At 45.1% G+C, this 22,372-nt stretch overlaps 5 protein-coding genes across 5 annotated transcripts; 2 read left to right on the forward strand and 3 right to left on the reverse strand.

The window, feature by feature from the left end:
- Positions 1–908: 908 nt before the first annotated feature.
- HER10_EVM0010104 (major facilitator superfamily transporter) lies at positions 909–3,148 on the reverse strand. Its single transcript, XM_035479574.1, has 3 exons — positions 2,736–3,148; positions 1,441–2,677; positions 909–1,381 (listed from the first exon to the last, which is right to left on the reverse strand). The coding sequence occupies exons 1-3, from the start codon at positions 2,965–2,967 to the stop codon at positions 1,069–1,071; spliced, it is 1,782 nt and encodes a 593-aa protein (XP_035329939.1). The 5' UTR covers positions 2,968–3,148; the 3' UTR covers positions 909–1,068.
- A 1,277-nt stretch (positions 3,149–4,425) lies between these two features.
- HER10_EVM0008868 (uncharacterized protein) lies at positions 4,426–5,519 on the forward strand (the record flags this gene model as incomplete). The annotated part of the gene is made up of 2 exons (XM_035478376.1): positions 4,426–4,768; positions 4,834–5,519. The coding sequence occupies 2 exons, from the start codon at positions 4,426–4,428 to the stop codon at positions 5,517–5,519; spliced, it is 1,029 nt and encodes a 342-aa protein (XP_035329781.1).
- A 190-nt stretch (positions 5,520–5,709) lies between these two features.
- Positions 5,710–7,746, reverse strand: HER10_EVM0005470 (uncharacterized protein; the record flags this gene model as incomplete). Its single annotated transcript, XM_035475085.1, has 4 exons — positions 5,710–6,818; positions 6,877–6,951; positions 7,001–7,609; positions 7,713–7,746. The coding sequence occupies 4 exons, from the start codon at positions 7,744–7,746 to the stop codon at positions 5,710–5,712; spliced, it is 1,827 nt and encodes a 608-aa protein (XP_035329354.1).
- A 1,760-nt stretch (positions 7,747–9,506) lies between these two features.
- HER10_EVM0004209 (uncharacterized protein) lies at positions 9,507–13,782 on the forward strand (the record flags this gene model as incomplete). Its single annotated transcript, XM_035473861.1, has 10 exons — positions 9,507–9,710; positions 9,779–9,906; positions 9,960–10,059; positions 10,115–10,256; positions 10,323–10,531; positions 10,588–10,969; positions 11,763–12,043; positions 12,107–12,371; positions 12,424–13,091; positions 13,141–13,782. 10 exons carry the CDS (start codon positions 9,507–9,509, stop codon positions 13,780–13,782), a joined length of 3,021 nt encoding a protein of 1,006 aa, XP_035329191.1.
- A 12-nt stretch (positions 13,783–13,794) lies between these two features.
- HER10_EVM0000018 (carboxylesterase) lies at positions 13,795–15,969 on the reverse strand. The gene is made up of 4 exons (XM_035469816.1): positions 15,456–15,969; positions 15,287–15,393; positions 14,087–15,222; positions 13,795–14,025 (listed from the first exon to the last, which is right to left on the reverse strand). Exons 1-4 carry the CDS (start codon positions 15,723–15,725, stop codon positions 13,847–13,849), a joined length of 1,692 nt encoding a protein of 563 aa, XP_035328709.1. The 5' UTR covers positions 15,726–15,969; the 3' UTR covers positions 13,795–13,846.
- Positions 15,970–22,372: the final 6,403 nt, after the last annotated feature.

Genomic DNA, 22,372 nt, shown 5'->3' on the forward strand with positions numbered 1-22,372 from the left:
CGATGTCTACTCCCTCGCCACGAAGGTCTTCGGCAGCTTGGGCTGCTTCGGCGAGATAAGTTCGGACTTCGTCGGCGGGTGCATGCATCTTCCATGGATTGAAGAAGACTGCGAGGCCTAGTGAGTGGGCGATACGGGAGGCTGCCACGAGTCGCTGGATAGATTCGCCTTCAATGCGTACGGCGTTGGCGTGGAGGTCGGTAGCGATGACTTTCAAATCGTGGGCCACGAGTTTGGGATCGAATGGCTCAACAGACGCGGTGTCTGCGGTGAAGTGAAGGCCAACATCGTATACAACGCCACGATACCTCATGTTGGACGGATGTAGAACGTAGAATTTGTTGTAGACAAGTGTGATGTTAAGATAGAGAATCCTACTGTCTCATAGTTCGAAGTTACGTGTAATATATGTAAGGTAGAAGCTGATAACTCAAGATTGTGGCTGTATCCGGAGAAGGCATTGAAATCTTTGATACTTAACATGTCTCTTAACCCTATTGATCTCGTCCCGTATCCGTATTCGTGAAGGAGCGAATTACTCTAGGCCAACGTCACTTCTTTATGGATTCCACGCGTTCCGCGTACCGACTGCTAACGGAGCCTAGCACAAAGTCATTGTATCTTGCTATGACCCAATCAGACTCAACTGAATAGACAGATCTGGCTAGATCGCATGCTGTAGGAAGAACCCCGGGAATAGGTTCCCGACAAGCATAGGGAAAAATGATAAACATGGGGAAATTTCACTGGACTACGGAGGCCGAGGGAGGCTGATCCATCGCCAAGAATTGCTACGGGTTAATACAAGACTCCGAACCTATCATGTGAGTAATACAGCCCCTTACACATCAATTGGGCTTTTCATCCAGGCAAGAAAGTCAGAGTCTCAGCTGGCGAAAAGTACTTCTCGGTGGAAGTTGAGGCTAGGAATGCTCAAAGGGAGCCGGTAGAAGCCACGATGCTTGATCGGCTTCTACCTGCGAAGTTTATTGTGTATCCTCTAAGTTGAACTGCCAGACGGATGTTGAAAGTTTCCTGGTTGAAGTGATCCTTTCGTAGAAACCCCCTTCATTCGCGACTGCCATAGTTCTGTCCTGCCGATGACAGTAGTCTCTGTCTCTCTTCTAAGGCATCCAACTCAGGCTTATCTTCTGTAACGAAAGTACGACCTTTGATGGCGATGAATACTGTGAGAACAATTCCAATTATGGTGCCTGATGCACCGAGTGTAATGTTCACAGGTGCAGGGTCTCCATGCAATGAACCGTGAGTAAGAGCATCCAGGCCAGATTGCGCGAAGTTTACCAGGCCTGAGACGCACACGATAGTACCGTAGATACGACCGAAGGTGGCGAAACCAAAGACTTTCGTTGCGTAGTCCCTTTGAAGAGTGATTAGCACACGATCATATGTGCCAGAAAACAGCAAGACTGGACTTACGAGATGGTCGAGTAGTACAAGGGGCGAAAAACGACGAATAAGACAACCGTAGCATATCCCGCCCACACGAAGGGTAGACAATTGAGGACGCCAATGGCGACAATCAGGGCAGTCAGCACGCCAAAGATTGCCGGTACGCTGAGATTATTGAGGAGAACACCAATGAAGGGGGTAGACACAAGTCCACCGACCGGCAAGGCAATATCGAAGAAACGGTTGATGGTGTTGGCGGCGGCCTCGGAGCCTAGCATGTAACGGTATTGCGCATGGATAGTTGCGATGAAGTAGTTCATCCTCAACATCTGAACAATGGTCAAGAGCAGAATGAGGACAAACCATGGACTCTGAATCTGCTGGTGGGCAGGAATACCATGAAGAACTCCCCAGACACCGCTGGCTTCCTGACGCTCCTCGTTCAGCTTGACACGCTCTTCACGCTGCTCAGTGTCGCCAGCGACTTCTTCTATCTGGTCAAGTTTTGACAACCTTCGACCAGCCCGAGCACTGCGTACTTTGCGCAATTGCCCGATGTCGTCAATTTCATCGTCAGACTCATGCACATCGTGCGTCTCGTCTTGAGCTTTCTCAATCTTCTGTTCCAGCTGAGGAATTGAATGATAGGACCGGACGGGCATGTACGCGAATTCGGCCAGAAGAATTAGTAATGGAACGGCGATGTAGGCGCAAAAGAACTTCTCAAGTGAGAGTTTGCCTTCTGTCGCTTCATATGCCGCACGGTAGATTAAGAACACAGCAGCCGACGCGTCAAAGGCCCCAGTGACCAGTGCGATGATGTGTCCACTGTACTTGGGAAATGCGTTGGCGAGCTGGAAGCTGGAAACAAAGACAAAGGTTCCACCGAGGGCAAGCATGATGTTTCCAAGAAAGTAACCGTCAAAGTAGGCGAAGTTGCGTGAGACTGCCATAAGGATGCAGCCCAATGTGAGGCATACGCAGGAGGCGATCCAGCAAACTCGCCTGCCAAAACGATCAAGGACAGAGCCGGCTAACAGCGAAGACACGTTTGCTGTAACGGAGGCGGCGATGAAGAACAAGTTCAACCTGAGGTCTTGCTCGGTGCATGGAATGTGGTCGCCGTTGTCTACCGCGCCCGGATCGTTGGCATCGCAAAGATCGCTGTAGACGCCTTCGGCGATGAGAACAGGTTTGAGGGCAGCGAATCCGAAGACAATGCCCGCAGCTAGCCAACATGCCACTATGCTAGTCGCTACTTGCACTGCAAGGCGTCAGTTCCGAGGTTGAAGATTATCTAGAATCCAGACTCTGGATCTTACCCCATCGTTTGGTATTAGAGACCTTGTAAGCAGCAATCGGCTTCTCGGCGTGCACAGTCTCAATAGGCGCAAAGCTCAATCGTCTCCATTGCGGCTCATTAATACTACTCTCGGTATTGAATGGGTTGAGTGTATCGAAGATGGCCTCGGCATTGCCAGTTGATTCAATCTGTTCTGTGGGACGTTCGTAGTCAAAGCCTTCGGCCTGGGTGACGTGCTGGGCGAGAGACATTACCCGAGTATTGCTGAAGTAGCGATGCTTCGCGAAAGAGTATTGCGAATGGTCGAATAACTTAGAAAATGGATGATTTTACGAGTAGGAGAAAGCTGAGAGAATAGTTCATAGCATAAATAGGGTGAAGGGTTTTTTCGTCTCCAAAGGGTTCAAGAATCGAAGAAAGTCCTCGCGTTTCCATCGTACCACGTTACGACGTTGCGGCGAGTTCTCCTGCCGTGCAAGGTGCACGCGACCGCAGGATGCCGTGTCAGTGACGTAACAGAGAAGAGTTAAGGAAGGGTGGGGAGAGAAAGTTCGAGCTTTCCAGCAATTTCCAAATGCCGGGATACTCGGGCAAGCGGCCGGGTATCGGGGTGGGGCCTTACCGGGGTTCGCCCCAGCGACGTTGACGGCCCGGACCGTAAGCGGGGACTCGGCCCCGGCCCTGGTTTGCTAGCTGACTTTGCTGGCAGAACAGTTGTTCACCGGCATAGGCTCCTCATATTGGCGAGAACGAAAATGTTTGCGGTAGGTAAGCGGCAGCCAATGCCGTTAGGCAAACTCGATGTCGGCTCGTATCCTGGATTGGTGTAAGCATGTCTGCTCGGTAACCTGCAGGAAACCCTGCTACCACTAAATTCACGGAAGTAGGAATATGACGAAAGGGGAGATCATAGATTCATTAATATTAAGTAGAATAAGCATCATGCTAATGGCCAACAGCCGAAGATTAATAGGGAGGCAGGCGGGGAGGTGCTAATATCGATATGCTCATGTCAATAGGCGGAGTGATTTGGTGGATATGTACGTTTCCTACAATGGGCATGTTTAAAAATGGTTACTTTTGTCAAGATTGAAAAGAGACGGTAAACCCCAAATAATCATCTAAAACGAACGTTGAACAGCAGCGCCTTTCGAGAAGCGAAGCCTCTCGGGAAGACTGGAAGCCCTGAACTCGATGTCTCCAAGTCTCCAACTTCATAGTGGGTCCAACCCCAACGCTTGCATTTGGAGTTACCTATCCACTTTTTCGAATCTCTTGTGCTCCTAGTAAGACGAGAACATCTGTACGTGATCTTAGTTGGAGCAATCGAAGTGAGTTTGATCATTGAAGGATGGAAGTTTGGCCGTCGGATGTGCAAGTTCGAGATCCCAGTTTCCCCGATTGAATGCAAGGTTATGGAATCTCCAAGTCAGGCAGACTGCGCTGTCTAGAATCTCTCCGCCTCCGAGCACTACGTAATTTGTCATCTGGTTCTCTGAGCATTGTCACGTTCTCGCGAGTTGCTTGCTTGGTGTTGAGATAGAACTGCATTGATATTAACAAGGTGTCAAGAATGTTGTCTGTACATAAATCAGGGCAGCCGCTCTCGAATCAACACTGAACATTTGATATCAACATCAGAACATCATCAAATCATCTACCATCTCTTCCAAAACACAATTAGAAAACGACCGAAATATTTGTTGACCATGAAAGAAGCGATTTTCGACGGCAGGCTCAAGGTTGAGATCCACGATGTTCCGATTCCAGCCCCGGGACCGGGGCAGATCTTGATCAAAACCTTCATCTCTGGTACCAATCCTAAAGACTGGAAAGTGCCGAAGGTTTGGGCTTCGCACTTCCCACCTCTCAATCACGGAGATGACATTGCTGGCGTTGTTCAAACTGTTGGTGATGGCGTGCTCGGCTTCAAGACGGGAGACCGGGTTGCGGCCTTCCACGAGATGAACACCCCACATGGAAGTTACGCTGAATACTCCATCGCTTGGGCTCAGTCGACCTTTCTGATCCCTGACAAGACCAGTTTTGAGGGTGAGTCACTGCACGTCATCCAGTCTGATGCTGAGCTACCTGAGTGCTAATAAGCCATACTTCAGAGGCGGCCACAATCCCACTCGCTGCCATGACCGCTGCTCTTGCCTTGTACCAAAAGCTCGATCTTCCGCTTCCTTGGAATCCAGCCAAGGCAAGTTTGCCTCTTCTAGTCAACGGCGGTGCTACAGCTGTTGGTGCCTTTGCCATCAAGCTCGCGACCCTGTCCAACATTCATCCCATCATCGCCGTCGCCGGAAGTGGTAGCCCATACGTCGAAACCTTGGTCAACAAGAAGAAGGGAGATGTCGTCATTGACTATCGAAAGGGAGAACATCACGTTCTTGAGCAAATTCGTCTTGCAGCCGGGGGGCAGCCTATCATCAATGCTCTAGATGGCGTGTCCGAAGAGCAGACAGTCCGGATCGTTGCAAAGGCCCTTGCCCCAGGCGGCAAGATCTCAGTCTTTCTACAGACCTCTCCCAGTGATATTAAGGCCGAGATCTTGTACACCATGGTGGGCACTGTCCATGCCTCGAATGACACTCCAGTTTCTCCCTTAGGCGACAAGGAGTTCGGGTCCGTGTTTTATCGCTTCTTCGGGCTGGGATTGGAGGAAGGCTGGTTTAATGGTCATCCTTACGAGGTTCTCCCCGAGGGCCTTGCCTCTTTGGAGAAAGCACTCAAAGACCTTGAAGCTGGCAAAGTGTCTGCTAAGAAGTACCTTCTTCGCATCGAAGACACTAAGTGAAGTCCCGTTGAAGTGGTTGTAGCTCATGTCAGGGCAGTAGCCACGGCAAAACAATGTCGAGAAAGTGTTTTGGTGGGGTTGTTCATCATGTACACTCGGCGATTGAAAATAGAGATGTCATCTTCCTGTCATCGTACGTGATCTTTGCAGTTGAACGAGAAATATTATGATGCTATTACACAATGGATAATCAATCCCGACTTGCTGTAGCACTGAGAATCTTGCCCTTTCCAAACTTCTCCTTCCATTCCTCATTGACGTTACTGTAGTCTTCTGGCCCATAAGGCGAGTACCACTCGGCCATGCATCCTTTCTTCCGGTAATGCACGAGACCCAGGTCATTCAGCAACAGGTCTAGGTAAGGAACAGCATCAAACACGAAGCTCGGGCACTTGTTGGAGCCCCAATCTGTAGGGTAACGCCAATGACCGAAGCGGTTCATCAAGACTGTGCTGTATTGCAATTTTTGCATCGCCGCGTCGTCGCCGACTGCTTCTGCAGGATCTTTGGCAAGAAGACCCGAAAAGTATGCACTGATCCACAGGCCTTGAACGTGAGCCGTGATGACGTTGCTAAAGTTGCCGACCATGCCGATGAAAGCTGTGTCACGTGTGCGTAAAAAGCGTTCCGATGGCGGGACGATGAAGTGATGAAGCATGTACGGGGTAAGGGTTCGGTAAGGAGTCACTGCGTCGTCGCTGTTGATGCCTTTTTGATCGGTCAGGGGCACGTAGTCTTTGTTCCATACCGGCTGATTCTTGAGCCTTGGAAAGCGCGCCAGGATCTCCTTGTCGGCTAGGTCAACAAGATCGGCCTGACCGGCAAGATCTTCCCGAGGCGCGTTGTCGATAGGCGCATGTGGTATACCGAGCTCCTTCTCGATTCCCTCTGGGAGGAACTTGATCGGTGGAACGTGTTTCCAGCCGGTGTGAGCTAGCAGAACATCGGCAGGAAACTCGGTTCCATCGGATAGATGAACCGTTCCAGAACTGAGGTGGTCGATCTCCCCAAGATGGACTTTGACCTTGCCTTCTTTGACCAAGTCAAAGAAGTTGGTGTCATAGTTGAGGATGCTGAAGCTGGTGCCTGTGAACATGGCCTCTGTCCACGGCTTCAACTTTGCCGTGTCCGGATGGGAGTCGTATGCGTTAAGCGTCATCACATCGCCTCCGAGTACTTTCCAGAAAGTATCGACGATTGATCTCCCAATGGCAGTTCCATGGAGAAAGTGACGCGTGCCAATGTAGCCATCAGCATTTCCCCACAAACAAGGGCTGAACCAGGTCAACATTCTTGTGTCTAGTGTGAGGTATCCTTAGCTCAGAACATGTTGAGAGAGAAGCAGAGATTTACTGACTAGCAAGCTTTTCCAACCACTTTTTGAGTGGAGTGACATAAGGGGGTGCCATCCAGCAAGGTCCATGTCCCGTCGCTATGAGTGAATGAGTTGGTGTCTAGATCTCGGCCTGAAGTAGACTTACAGCGGATGACCCAATTCACCTTCACGCCAGCAGTTGCATACGAATAAACGGCATCCCATGCAAATTTCGTGCCGCCAAAGATTGTCACGGTCTTGGCCGTCTCCAGAGTATCCGCATTCTGCTGGAAGTACTTGCCGTGAAAAATGCGACCGCCGAAAGACTCTTGACCATCGAAATGGGGCAGCCACGGTTCCGACGTCAAGCCAGTCGCAATGATCAGACGTCGAGCAAACACACGGACTTTTTCATCTTTAGAGTCCGCGACTGTCAGGAACCAGCCACCTTCACTGATTTCTTGATGTTCTGCCACAATGACCTTGTGGCACGATCGGATCTTGTCGGTAATGCCAAACTCGTCGGCATATGCTTTGAGATAGACGCTGATAGTTTCGCCTGGAATATGCTGCCCTGGCTTGATGTTGAATCTCTTACTGTCCATGGGAAAGTCAGGGTATTCATAGGTCCCCAGCATGTTGTTGCTTTTCAAACCCGGGTATAAGCGCTCTTTTGCCCAAGTGCCACCGAGCGTGGGCTGAGAGTCGAAGACAACCAACGAAGACCCTGGCTGCGTGCAGTGATACTGCTTTGCGGCTGCCAGGCCATACCATCCTGAATGCCATGTCAGTCTATGGAATTGTGTCACTCCATTGATTCTCGAAGAGAAGGCTATCTACATGGAGACATGTAAACCCGGAGGCTTGGGATAGGTTACCTGCGCCAACCACAATGCAGTCAAACTTTTCCATCTTGTCAGCCGTGAATCTGAACCCGAGAGACTTGTGTGATCAATGCCGAAACAATCGGGGACGCGCCGGGGAAGTAAAGTTGATGAACCTCTGCTTAAGGCACGACTCAGGAGCGACTAACGGAATGTAGTCCGCCAACGGCCGCCAATTTAGAATGAGACGACAACGGGATGGTTCCCCGGGATCCCATGTCCTGCCGATCTTCTTTGTTTGGAAGGTGATGCTGCGTGCGGAAATACCCCGTTTGCGAGGATATTCCAGATTAAGAAGTGATGGCAGGGTTAGGAGCCCCTAACTTTGTGTTTGAGTGCAGGCTTGGCTGTAAAAGTGTTTATTAAACTCTGAAGAACCAACCCCGGGTCCACTCCCAACGGACGACAACTGCGATGCATGTTGGTTTTATCAATTTCCTTTAGGGTTACATTGGGGATTACGTATAGCGATGGGCGAGTACGAGTAGTGTTAATCGGGGAAGTCGGGAATCCCTCCAGGTTCCCCGCGGCTGCATTAGTGATTGGATGTTCTGCTCGGGGCTACTCGTACATGCAACGGTTTATGGATCAGGAGCTGTCAAAATATTGAACCAACCAGACATTGGTCCTGACGAACTCTTATGGACAAGGGCTTACATATGTGCGCGCCAAAAGTTGTGCCATATTCAACGCTCAGATGCTACCATTTATACAGACACACGCCATGAACGAGTCAGCCGTTGACCGAAGGGTTCGGATGACAGAATACCCCTGTTTATCAACATGCAGTTGGCCGACTCGGCGTAGCATCAAGGAATTATTCAGCATATACGCAATCTCCAGAACCGCAGCAAGTCCGAACTTCGGTGACCGGTCATAAATCGAGTCTCTTGTCTCGTGCCACATACGGCGCCTGCGTTACTCCTAGGTCCCTGAGAGCAGGGAGGGCAAGGTTGTAATCCTCAATCCTTCAAAACTCTCTCAAGTTCAGGGTACACTGAACCCTTTGTTAGCTTAACTGAAAATTTCAATGGCATGATGCTCAGATGCGCGACCAATTGTAGGCACCTACAAATGGCGAAGAACTGCGCCGTGGATGTAACGGCAAACCAACATCATAATGGTGTGATAAGCACGACAGCTTGATATGCCGAAAAATTCTTTGTCATTTACCGCGTCCTCGGGTACCCCTTTCCACGGGTAGCACAGTCACAGCATTGTTGAAAGAATGCAAACGAAGTTCTTGCTTCTTTCTTTTGCTGTGCCCCGGGGATGATCAATCAGGAGCATCAGGTTTTGTTTGCTGAACACCAATTACCACCAAGTCAATTTGAATTTGTTGACTATAGGCACACTCTCAAGTTTGTGTTGTTTGGACAATTCAGAACCTGCCACCACCTTTCCTTCGCACACCAAGCACGTGGGCCTTTGAAACGCTTCGGCCTTACGATTTCATCCGTTGCCGTATCCGGCACATGTAATCAACGTCGAGGAAACCTCAAACATTCTCCTGGTGGCACAGCTGGAGGGTATCAGCGAGGATGGAGCTCAACCACTGCCATGGGTGTGGATCGGCGCCGGTCTTTCGGGCTTGACAAGTGTCGATCAAATCGAGTGAGGGCTCCGTCCAGAATGGGGGTTCTGGCGAAAGATTATACAAAGTAGGCACCCCGGGAACCTGCATGTCTTTCCAGGCCCCTCCTGAATCTTTGGCCGGGTTATCTCGTTTACTCTTTTGTTTGCATCTCATCTCTTCCGAGTCTTTCTTTTACAGTATCCGACTCCGGTATGTCGTCACCAGCCGCCATGGACCCCGCCGCGGCGGAGGCCGCTGCTGCTGCTGCTCAAGCAGCTATGCAGTCATTCACAATAGAGGCGTGGACCCTATTGATAATTGGCATTCTTTTTACCATGTTAAGGACCTACGCTAGGATCAGGTCCGTAGGCTTCAAAGGTCTCCAAGCGGATGACTATCTTGTTTGGGTCGGTGCGGTTAGTGCTTCTGGCTTTGTCTGCATGCCTAAAATACCATGAAAGTTGACATCCAATGGTGCCTACAGATATTCTATGCCATTGAGACCGCGCTGGCGCATTCTGTCGGGGCAGTCGCGAAGGGTATGGCGAATAATGCCATGACGGATGAGCAACGAGCAGCTCTATCCCCAGACAGCGAGGAGTATCAACTGAGGTAAGAATATCGCACTCTTGATGAATCGTCTTACTTATCTAAATCTATTCCAGGGTGATTGGTTCCATTATACAGCTGTGTGGATGGTCAAGTTACTCGGTCTTATTGTGGTCACTTAAGGCATCATTGCTGGTGTTCTACCTACGGCTGACTGTAAGTGTTCAACTCGGATCATCCGTTTAACTCCGCCGGTTATTGACTATTCAAGGCCGGCCTGGGTCGTGGCTACCGGCTTCGCATCTACTTTGGTTTCGGGTTTCTAGCCGTCAGTTGGATCGTAGTCATCATGAATCTCTTCCTCGCTTGTCGCCCCTTTCACAAGAACTGGCAGATCAATCCTGACCCGGGGAGTAAGATTTCTCTTAAGCCGCACCTCTGTGCACGAAGCCTATGCTGACATGACTAATATCTCACAGACGTTTGCCAACCAGCCATTTCCAACCAAGTTGTTTGGGTTTATTTGGCTTTCAACGTGTCTACGGATCTTTACCTCTTGTCTATCCCTTTGCCGATGCTGTGGCAAGCGAGGCTCAAACCTATCAAGAAATGGGGTTTGCTGTTTCTCTTTAGCGGTGGACTGTTTGTTGTTGTCTGCGCAACCCTGCGTTGTATCTTGATTGTCACAGTGAGTTTCCCGATTTGCTGTTCCATCCGAACTCCTACTTATCTTTTCCTACCCAGGACCCCCAGAACGGTGCACAGCTCGCCGGATCATGGGCTGTTCGTGAGACATTCGTCGCCGTCATCACCGCAAACTTGCCTATGGTGTTCTCGATCATCAAGTTATGGCTGGGGCCCGTCTTTGGCTCTCTTCTTACTTCGCTCCGATCATCCCAGAAGCTCACCGATGCGACACCGAAAGAAATACGCACTTTCGGGGCCGGTAGCAACCAAAGCTGGCGGGGTCGCGGACCCCCTTCAGCGTACCCAATCACAAATATCACCTTCAACGAGAGTGAAGAGCGCATGGTGAACGAGTACAAGATGCAAGACGTCAAGACCTGGGGTGATCCCCATGCCGATAGTATTAGCGGAACTACGAGATCGAAGAGCGTCCGGAGAAGTCACAGCAACCGGCGCAAAAATACTGATATCCGAAAGGATGTAGAAGTTGCCATCACTACAGAGTACATGCCGCCGGCGAAAGACGCTGAGGGCAATGTCAAGACTCTGTCGCCAAGAACCTTCACCTTTGCCAGAGGGCCGAAGAGACAATCTGTGAATAATTCTGGCAATCAGATATGATGGATGGCGATCCGAAGGATGATAATGCTGAAGTGGATATCGTAGCTAATTTTCTATGTATAGATGTTATACTCTAATCACCCGAGTATTTGTTCATGGCCAATGAAAAGTTTATTGATTTAGGCATCTGTGTTTGGAGTAGGGACCGGGTAATATTTGCTGTAAAGGTGTATTATGGCGTGCGGAATATGGAAGCCTTGACTAGGCATCTATCAATGCAGCATAATGTACCTAAGTACCTGATCCGTTCTCCTTACCTTATGTCAATACCCAAAGCTTCCGTACAAGTTTCCAAGATGAAAGATTTTGTTGTTTCACCGCAATATTTGCAAGTCGTCTGCCTGGTTGCTTGGGCGACAGAATCCAGGCAGCGACTTTTAGAGGCCGGAGTGCTCCTCACCCCTCGTTTCCCTTCCGGATTCAGCACACCAGCACAGAAGACCCACTGAGACGAGATGCGAGCACTCTAACGATGAGTGAAGAAGACTGAACTTCACGAGATATAAGTCCCCGTCGAAAGTCTCAAATACAATGTGAAATATTTTTAAAGCTAAAGAGTTTCACTGGTTATTCTTCTAATTTTACAGTACACGATTGACGCTGCACATCAGTCGCCATGGACGAATATCACATCAAACATACGCCTTGGTACCAGGCCTCCGTTGAAGCCTTCAGCGCCAAAGCAGCCAAGAAAGACTTGGCCGGTGCACAGGACCCGAACACCACCTCGAACCCGGACATGATCGTGGCAGCTCGACTTCGGCCAATTTTGGAGGACGAAGTGTCCGCAGGCCTTATCCGTGGCGTCTTCCAGAGGCCCAGCGGTAACGGCGCCGTAGACATCCACCAAATCCGAAAGCACATCAAGCCCCTGGGACCTCCCACGCTTACGGTAAGCAACAACCTGCTCCCCACAGCTTCAAACATCGTGATCTGAATTGACACGTTTCGATAGACAACTTCAGTTCAGCTCGATAAAGCCTATGGCCCAGATGATACATCCGAGCAGATTTATCGAGATCTGGTTGAGCCTTTGGTTCCTTGGGCATGGAGCGGCGGCGTCAGCACCGTGTTCGCCTATGGCCAGACTGGCTCTGGCAAAACCTACACAGTCAGCGAGATTGAACAGCTGGTCGCAAAGTCGCTCATGGGCGGCGGTATGGAGGGAGAGCGGAAAGTATATGCATGCATAATTGAGCTGGCTGGCAACTCTTCTTTTGGCATGTCGGATTACCTCTCTCCTTACTTATTTCGCCTAACATGATGTTCTAGACCTCCTGAACTCTCGAAAACCAATCTCCGTTTTGGAAGATTCTTTCGGTGTCACACAGCTTGCCGGCGTCCTGGAACACGAAATCACCGAAGCAGCCACCCTGCTTGAGCTCATAGAAAGGGCAGCAACCTTCCGCCGTACAGCATCAACGTTCAAGAATGACGCATCATCTCGCTCTCACGCCATTTGTCGCATCCGTATCGAAAGTCCTATACCAACAGCCGAGGACGGACTCCTCTACCTTATCGACCTGGCAGGCTCAGAAGCCGCCCGGGACATTGCCAACCACACACCCGACCGCATGAAAGAGGCCCGGGAGATCAACACCAGCCTCTCGGTGCTGAAGGACTGTATCAGGGGCAGAGCAACCGTCGACGTGGCTTCTCTGACGGGCAAGACAAAGAGCCCGACGTATATACCATTCCGGCAGAGTTCCCTCACCAAGATTCTGAAGCACGTCTTTGATCCCGCGGGGAGACGTAGCTGCAAGACTGTCGTGCTTGCCTGTGTCAATCCCAGTCTCCCAGATACTGGCGCTGGCAAAAACACCTTGAAATACGCCGAGATGTTGCGGGTGTTGCTTCCCAAGGCCAAGGCTCAGTCCTATGACCCCGAGACGCCTGCGACTTGGGACAATGAACGGTTAAGGACCTGGATCGATACCAACGTGAGTCCATTCTCGCGACCGACCACTAAAACAAGCTAACATGTTGAAGTCTGGAAACCCTGCCATTTCTGGCGAGCTGGTCGCGCCCACCGAGACTGGTTCGCTGCTGCTCCGCCTTCCGACGCCCGAATTTCTCACCCGCTGCTTGAAGAGTCCAGGAGTTGATGAAGATCAAGCTCGTGCCTTTCATGCCAAATTTTGGCGTTTGCATATCGATTCGCAAAAGTCGGGTGGGAAGAAGACGGAAAGCAAGAGCGAAGCGGAGCCTGTCGAGGGGAAGAGCCGTAAGACAGCCCTGAACCAGGAAATGCTGTCCTCTAGCGTAGACCCGGACACCAAGGCAAATGACGTCCCTTTCAAAGAGCGCATACGACCTGGAATGGTTGTGCGCTGGAGTCCACCTTCGACGTTTCCCATGGGCCTTCCTGGGCTGAACATGCTTGTCATTCTTTGTCCTCAATTGGCTGTCGGACCAACTGTGAGGGATCTGACTGGTGACTTGGTCAACCGGTCAGGCTTTACTTCGACGAGGGGAACCAAGTTTCTCTGCGCAATGGTCCTCCCTGGATTCATGGCTGATTCATATGAGCTGAGCATGTGGCGTCAGGTAGTGGTAGATGTGGAACAGATGGAAGCAGAGGTTCTTCTAGAATATGATTCGGGAACTAGATATTATCACATTACCTTATAATTCAATCACCCACATTTTTAATCTTCCAGCTAATGGTGCCTAATGACTGCAACTGCTCACTCTTTTAGTAGTACATTTGACTCTGCATGACACTCGCCAAGTACGTTGTCTGCCGCAGACGATAATCATCCACTTCGATGAATGAAATAGACGATGGATCGCTATTAGCGTTGAAAACGAAATTAGAGCCGGTCTTATTCGACTTCCCGGCAGTCCACGCAGGCCACGTAGGTGTATTGGGGACTGACATGAATCGCGTTAGCAGATGATCAGGGTTTGCGAGTGAGGAAGAAGCCTAGCATACCTCCATGATTATTCGGGTTGAGATCCGATACGAAAGACGCCCATGTTCTACCCATGAGCTTCGACGCGGTCGTGAACTGTAACTCGCTCTGTGTTTCTCCGTCAAGGGCATCAAATATGAAAGAGACATCCATGGAATGGTGAGATCCCAGGCGAGGACTGGTGCTTGGAGGCAACAGGTTGACGCGAGCTGAATAGGCTTCCACGCCAGCAGCGGCCCAGGCCTTCAGCGTCATACGCCTGGAAGTGGTCTCAACGACATCAGTATGGAACTCGACTCCGCGTTTCCACTGAGATCCGTATAGCTGGTTATCTTCAGCAGTCGGACTGTACCCGGCCGGAAGCCCAGTATCGTTGGTGTTGGGATACAGTCGCTCAATAGCAAAGACAGTGGAGTTATCTGGACCCCCTGCTGCGACCAGAGCGCTAAAGTCGTCATCCGTGTCCAACTTCCCACCAAACATAAAGACGGTTGCCTCGTCGGTAGTGGTGGAGTACATGATTGGCACATGGACGAAGTGGCCCTTTTCGAGAGACGCAGTTGGCCCGTCTTGGAGGAAGTCACCATCGACCTGAGTGAGCCAGGGACCAAGACCTGTGCCCGAGAAGACTGGCGTGGCGCTCACGTTCAGGGCGGCGGAAATGACCTCCACGGGCAAGTTGCGGAGACATTCGAGTGGACTGGCTGCTTCGGAGCAAGAAGTCGTGTCTGTCAGGTTCCGGTAGAGATCTTGGGTGTAGGCAGCTGGGTCCTTCACGTTATAGGGCCACTTCTCGGCCATGCCGCCACTCTGCATGATCCCGCCTTGGAACAGACCGTCATCTCTGCCTCCGTAGGCAATGAGTTGTTTGCCGACAGACAAGCCTCCAGCGCTTTGACCAAAGATTGTAACACGACGCGGGTCGCCGCCGAAGAAGGCAATATTTTCTTGGATCCAGTGGAGGGCCAGGCGCTGGTCCCGCAGACCGTTGTTGGCGCTGCCGTTGGCTTTCACCTCGTCAGACCCCCAGAGGAACCCAAACGCCGAAAGCCTGTAATTGATGGAGACGGCTATGAGTGGCTTCTGTGCTACAGAGGCCTGGTCCACAAAGTTTGTGAGGTTGTTGTCTCTGGACGAACCTGCGTATAGGCCGCCGCTACGGTGGCAAATTAGTTCATCATTGTTTAGGCAAGATTCTGGTGGAATATTGTGAAACTCACCCATGAATCCACACAGCTACAGGAAGGGGTTCAATGCTGTCGATGCTGCTCGGGCGGATGACGTTGAGTGAGAGACAGTCTTCAGACATTGGGTGGCTAGGAGGAGCCTAGAGGTTTGGTCAGTACCGATGGCTCAAGCCGAGAGGTTGACAGACAGGCATGCGCTCACGGTGTATTGCATGCAAACGTCTCCGTACTCTGTCGCAGGGCGAGTGCCATTCCACGTTGAATTGATGCTTTGAGGTGCCTTGAAGCGGAGGTTGCCAGTAGGAGGCTGTGCGTATGGAACGCCAAGGAAAACATCTTGCTGATAGCCGGGAAGAGACAAGCCCTCGTAGGAGCCGTTCAGCAAATTCACCGTTGGTCCTGCAGAAACACCATGAGCGAGCACAAGGATAATCGACAGAGCCGCCGGGAAGCCAACTCCAGAGTGCATCATGATGGAGGCCAAGCGCGGGTCATGAGACTGACAGCGGAGTATACACTGCAAGCCCAGTCAAAGCGTGCTTCCAAGTTGTGTAAGTTGACACTAGTGCCCGCAACCTCTCTCAAGAGCACCTCGCCTTGGCTCAGTAACGTCTTATAGCAAACAGCGTCCGTAGATGCGACTCGAGCCAATTACCCGATATCCTGATGGCGAGGGCCAGGCTTCCGATGATAAGGCACCAGTAATATGTCGATAAGGTCCACATTGCCGCGCGGGGCTGGGTGACATTGCGGGGACCGGTGACAGAGATACGGCAGACTGCAAGAGGCACTCCGCCAAAACACCTTTTGCTAATAGACCTACGGTAGGCGTATAATCAAATATACTAATATACTATACTTATAAATAAATAAAATCATTAATCTTATATAATACGGTAAGTAATTCTATACTACTAGAAGTACTATAGGTTACGTAAGGGCGGTTAAGCAGTTAATAAGTAATTAAAATAAGGCGCCCAGGTCTATACCTCCTTACTAATTTCTACTACTAATCCCTTTCCTCTTTTTTCTACTTAACCTAATATTCCTTAAAAAAAATAAATAGCCCGCTTATACCCCCTTAATTACTTATATATAATTATATTATATTATATAATATTATTATATTATATTACTTTTCTTTTTATTCTTTTTATTTTATTTATAATATAATTACCTAATTATATACGTAATTATAAATATAAATATTCATAATTTACTAATTAAAAATATTAATTAGTTACTTTATATAATTAAGTATAATTATGTAAATTAATTATATAGTTTATAATATTATTTTTAAAAATTAGTAATTATAAATTTAATTAAGCTAAGTATACGTAATTATAAGTATAATTATGTATATTTATTTTATTTAAAATTTAATATCTTTTATTTATATTATTTTAATAAAATTACTTATAATAATTACTTAAGTATATATATTAACAATTTTGTATAAGACTTAATAATTCTTTATATTCTTATATATTATATAATACTTATAATAATAACTAAATATAACGTTCTAACCGCTATTTATAATAAAGAGTTACTAAAAGCTCTCGTATATTAACTTAAAAGTACCTAACGACCTTATATTTATAAAAATAACTACTTATTTTTTAAATACGTATACCCTATATAATAACTTTTTAATTATATAATTTTTTATTTATTTATAAGCTCCTTATCTAACCTTTTAATTACGTTCTATAAATTTATTAATCTTAATATTACTAAAATAAGTTATATACTATTTTATAATTCCTATAATGTTTTACTAATTTATATATTCTAGCCCTTATTAAATTAAGCTTAATTTAAAGATTATTAAAAAGGTTATATTATACTAGATATAAATATAAGCTACTTATAATTATTAAAAAGGTTATATTATACCCTAGATATAAATATAAGCTACTTATAATATACTAATACTATTTAAATTATAATATACGGAGTTATATAATCCACTACGACCTCGTATACTTATTATAAAAAGTAAAAGTATTTTTACTAACTATATAATATTATTTAATAAAAGTTATAATAATTATAACTATATTAATAACGCTCATAAGTATTCGCTAATTACTATATTATTATTATATATATATTATTTATATTTTTTAATATTTATTTATAATAAACTAATTAAGTATACTAACCTGTATAATACTTATTAAGATTACTAAGCATTCGTATACTATTAAATAGTATAATAAAAGAGTTATTAATACCTTAATAAAGTTTTAATAATATCCCCTAAATACCTTTATATAATAATAGAGGCCCTTAAAAACGTTACTAATAATATTATAAAAATAATAAATGTATATATAGCTTTATATAACGCTATAAAAATAGTTATTAACTTAAATAGATTTTAAATAGGGTTAACTTAATTTACCCTTATATAATATTATATATAGAGTTTTATAAATATATATTAAGATATAATAAAGTTAAGCTTAATACCTAGGTAATAAGGCTCCTATACGTACGTATAATACTTATTACCCTAAATTAAAATATACATACTTAGTTTAGTCTATTTAAAACTATAACTAGCTATATAAAGTTCTACCGGTTTATATATTTTTAATAAAAATATAAAAACCTTATTAATTATATAGCGTTATAATACTTCGTTTTATAATTTTTAACGTTATAAATTTATTATAAACGTTTATAATTCGCATATATATTTATAAAACCTTATATATAAAAATACCCTATATATTATTATAATTATATATAAACCTTTTCCCTTTATTTAAAATTCTTTTTTTTACTTTATATATTACTACTAACTTTTTAAAATACTACGACCGCATATTAATCTTTTACTATTTTAAATAATAATTATTATAAAACTAAAGAATAATTAGACTTATAATATTATTATTATATATATTTTTAAATTATTTAATACTCAAATTATAAAGCGAATATTTAAACTACTCAAATTATAAAGCGAATATTTAAACGCTAATTTATAAGATAGAACTTATAACGTAAAAAGTATACGGTCTTTTTAAGAACTTACTTATTTATATTTAAGAGCTCTTTTTCTAATAATACTTAAATAATAAGAATATTCTTTATTAGCTTAATTTAAAAGATTTATAATTATACTTACTAAATTATTAATAATTTATAAATATAATAAGCTTTAGTAATAATAAATACTAAAATAGCTCGTAATTATATAATAATAATTAAATTTTTTTAATATACTAAAAGTTACTTATTATACTAAAGGGTATAATAAAAATATCTCTATATATAAATTTGCTAATAAGCTTATATTATTAGCTAAGATAAACTCTACTTTACGTATTATAAATCTTTTTATAATAAGTTTAGAACTAATTAAATAAAATACAATATTATTATAAAAATTTATAACTCCTAAGCTAAATTATATTTAGTTTTTAAATACGTATAATAAGCTCTTATTTTTAAATTTAAAATCTATATTAATATTAACGCTTACTCGTTTTATTATATAGTTTTATATAAGGGTTTTTATTTATATATCTCGAAATATACTAATATAATACCTAATTATAATTTAATAATAAGGATTTATATTATTACGAGTTCGTTCTAATTAAAAAAAAACCGTTTTTACTTCTATATATTACTACTTTTATAATAATATTAAATATTAAAAAGTTTAATTACGTTTCGTAATTATTAAATCTTTAAAAAAATATTTATAATATAAAGATTAAGAGTTAATAAAATCGTTTTTATTAAAATAGGTTAATATATTAATAAATAAGTTATATATATCTTAATATATTTTTATATACTAATATAAATAAGAATACTTCTAATTACTTAAACTTTAATAACTATACTATATAAATATACTTTTAATTAAATTATACTTTTAGTTACGTATATACCCTTATCTATTTTAACTTTATTAACTTCGTATAAATATAAAACTCTTATTAAATTCGTTATTAAAAAGTTATTTATATATTATTTATAATTAACTATAATAACTTTATTATTAACTAACGTTACGAACTATATATAACTTTTTATAACTAATTAACTAAAATTAAATTTAATAACTCTTAAACGTAATTTAAAGTAATAGGATTTAGATTTATATCTTCCTTAGAATACTATTTAAATTTATACTTCTATTATTAAAGAATTTATAATTATATTCTTTAAAATTACGAAGTTTAGTAATATTAATTACTCTTATTTTAAAACGTACTAATACTTTTGTATTTATTTAAAATAATATATACAGGATAAGTACTAACTAAAACTTATTTTACTTTTTAAACTATAGGGTAATATTATATAAGTTAAATAAAAATTAGAAAACTCTAATATTAATCTTAATATATTAAATAGTTTTATAATTAAAAACGAGACTAAAAATAAGGAATAATAATAATAAATTATTATATTTTATTTTAAAACGTTTACTAACGAATATATTCGCTTCTATCCTTTACGTATACTACGTTATTGTTACGACCCAACACGCATGACAAGGCCAGGGCCTGCCCCACAGGACCTACGGCGGCTACCACACCATATATGCGGGAACACGAACTCAGGGCGACTCCTCTCGGGACGGAAGAACTATGGGACAAGTCACGTGACGATAAGAGATAAGGAACTCCGTACGTTCGAGATACGGGGTCCGTCCTTTCACGATACGGAACCCGTATGTTCAGAACACGGGAACCGTTGGGTAAACATACGGACAAAGAATATGTTCAGGAACGAGACTTGTATATAGTGTGGACTTGAGCCGGGCACAAGGACAGACTTCCATAGCTTCTTCAGCAATCAACTTAGTATCAGATCTTACGATCGCTTTCAGCTATCTTCACTGAGAACCCTTCTGACAAGACTACGATTGATCACCGAAGCCTTACCCACCTTACGATTTACAGACATAGCTTCAGGAAGCTATCCACGACTACGACACTGTTTACTTAGTTATCGCAGCCTCAACTTCTGCTAACATACTCACTACGACTAGCTGGCCGTAACACTTTGATTGCTCCTGTTCAGTAAGTTCACTCTACGAAAAACTAACTAAACAGTACGAACGATGTCGTCCCGCGCCTCAGCCAAATCTCCTACCGGGCTCTTCAGCCTCTTCCAAACAACTGTTCGAAGCCTGGCCGAGGAAATGGAGACAGCTCCTGAACGTCGACTCCGACGATGAGGTCACCCTCAAAAAAGAGACCTACGATCGACTCCGCGAGAGAGTCAAGAAAGGAGACGCAGACATCGCCAAGGTACAGACCATGTACAACGAAACCGCGAATGAGCTCCAAAACCTCAAGATCATGATCCAGCAGTTCGGGAATGGCCCTCAGCGCATTCAGGACCTGGAGAACGAAGTCATCCGACTCAGAGAACAAGAAGCAAGTACCAATGTTCAGGCGCTTCAGGGAGAGGTCAACACTCTCCGAGCCGCTGCCAACATCATTGGTACCCCCATCCAGGGAGGACGACAGAAACTCAAACTCAGCGCACCCATCACCTATGACGGCACCCCAGGTACTCTCAAGGGATTTCTGATTCAAGTCAAAAACTATCAGAACTTCCATCACGGAGACTTCACCAGCGAAACCGAGAAAGTTGTGCACGCCGCCAGCTTCCTCAGGGGACGAGCCCTCAAGTGGTTTGAACCTATCCAGGAAGAATATCTCAGCAAAGAAACTCTTGACGAGTGCTCTACTGAAGTACGCGACATCTACAGTAACTTCAATGGATTCGAAGAAGCTCAGGTCCCTATTCCAGGACCCTGACGAGAAACGACAAGCTGAACGCGACCTAGCGCAGCTACGACAAACCAAATCGGCAAAGGAATATTCCGCCGAATTCAGACGTCTCAGTGCCCAACTGGACCTCACTGACGACACCAAAATGTTCATGTTCTACCAAGGACTGAAGGACGAAGTCAAGGACGAGCTGGTCAAGCTCGACAGACCAGAAGACTTCCTTCAGTACGGAGAACTCGCCATCAGAATTGACAACCGACTCTATGAACGCAAGAAGGAAAGGAAGGAACGACCTAACACCGGACGCAAGTACCAATGGCAACCTCAACGCAGTTTCCAGGCGAACCAGCGACCTCGCAACAACTGGAACAACAACCGACAAAGCACTGCCTACGGACAACATGACGGTCCCATGGATCTCAGTGTCGCCAAGAGAAGACAACCGCCCCAGGAAGGACTTCAAATGCTACAACTGCGACAAGCCAGGACACATGGCTAGAGACTGCCGACAACCCAAACGCATCCAACACCAACCCGTTCCAGAAAAACGAGCCAATATCGCGAGCAAGGAAATTCCCACGCACAACTCTCATGGACGGCTTGCTACGACGACAACTGCCTTATTCACCAAGACAGTAAGGAACAAACCGGATGGTACCCTAAAAAACCCAAGAACAACGAACGACCCGGATACGACACCACCCCACCACCTGTCAAGACCCTAGCGGTGGCAACCAAAGAAGAAGATACCCATCTACCGACCTCTCACCCTCGAGGATAACAACATCGAATGTGTCGCCATACTCTCTCAAATCTGCCAGAATATAGAAGAGAAGGCCAAGACAGACCCCATCATGAAGGATACCCTTCATCTCCTTGAAGAAAGAATCATGCAAAGACTTCAGGCAAGTACAAGGGAGCAACTCCTCAAATTCGAAGAAAGAGGCCCGACACAGAAGAAATCATGGGTAATCTCGTCCACATGGCACGACGAAACAACAAGAAACAATCCCTTAGGAAGAAGGGACCCCCATCGGACGACATCCCGACCAAATCCATCTGTGTGATGCGACGAGACGACGGAAACAAAAAATTCATTCGCAAGGTCAAAGAACAACTCAAGAACCTAGAACGCGAAGACAAAATCGAAGTAATCAAGAGGCCCAATCTTGACTTCGAAATCAAGAATGGAAAGGTAGACTTTCGACTCAAGAAGGACGAACTTGAGATCGGCTCCAGCAGCCACACCTTCGACGAAGAATCACCTATGATTCGGACGAACCTCGCGACGTCGCTCGACGACGTGCTCAGACGGAGATCGACCATGGATTCTATCCTA

This window comes from Colletotrichum scovillei (assembly GCF_011075155.1).
Source record: "Colletotrichum scovillei strain TJNH1 chromosome Unknown Contig00009, whole genome shotgun sequence".
In the NCBI taxonomy this organism is placed as follows: domain Eukaryota; kingdom Fungi; phylum Ascomycota; class Sordariomycetes; order Glomerellales; family Glomerellaceae; genus Colletotrichum; species Colletotrichum scovillei.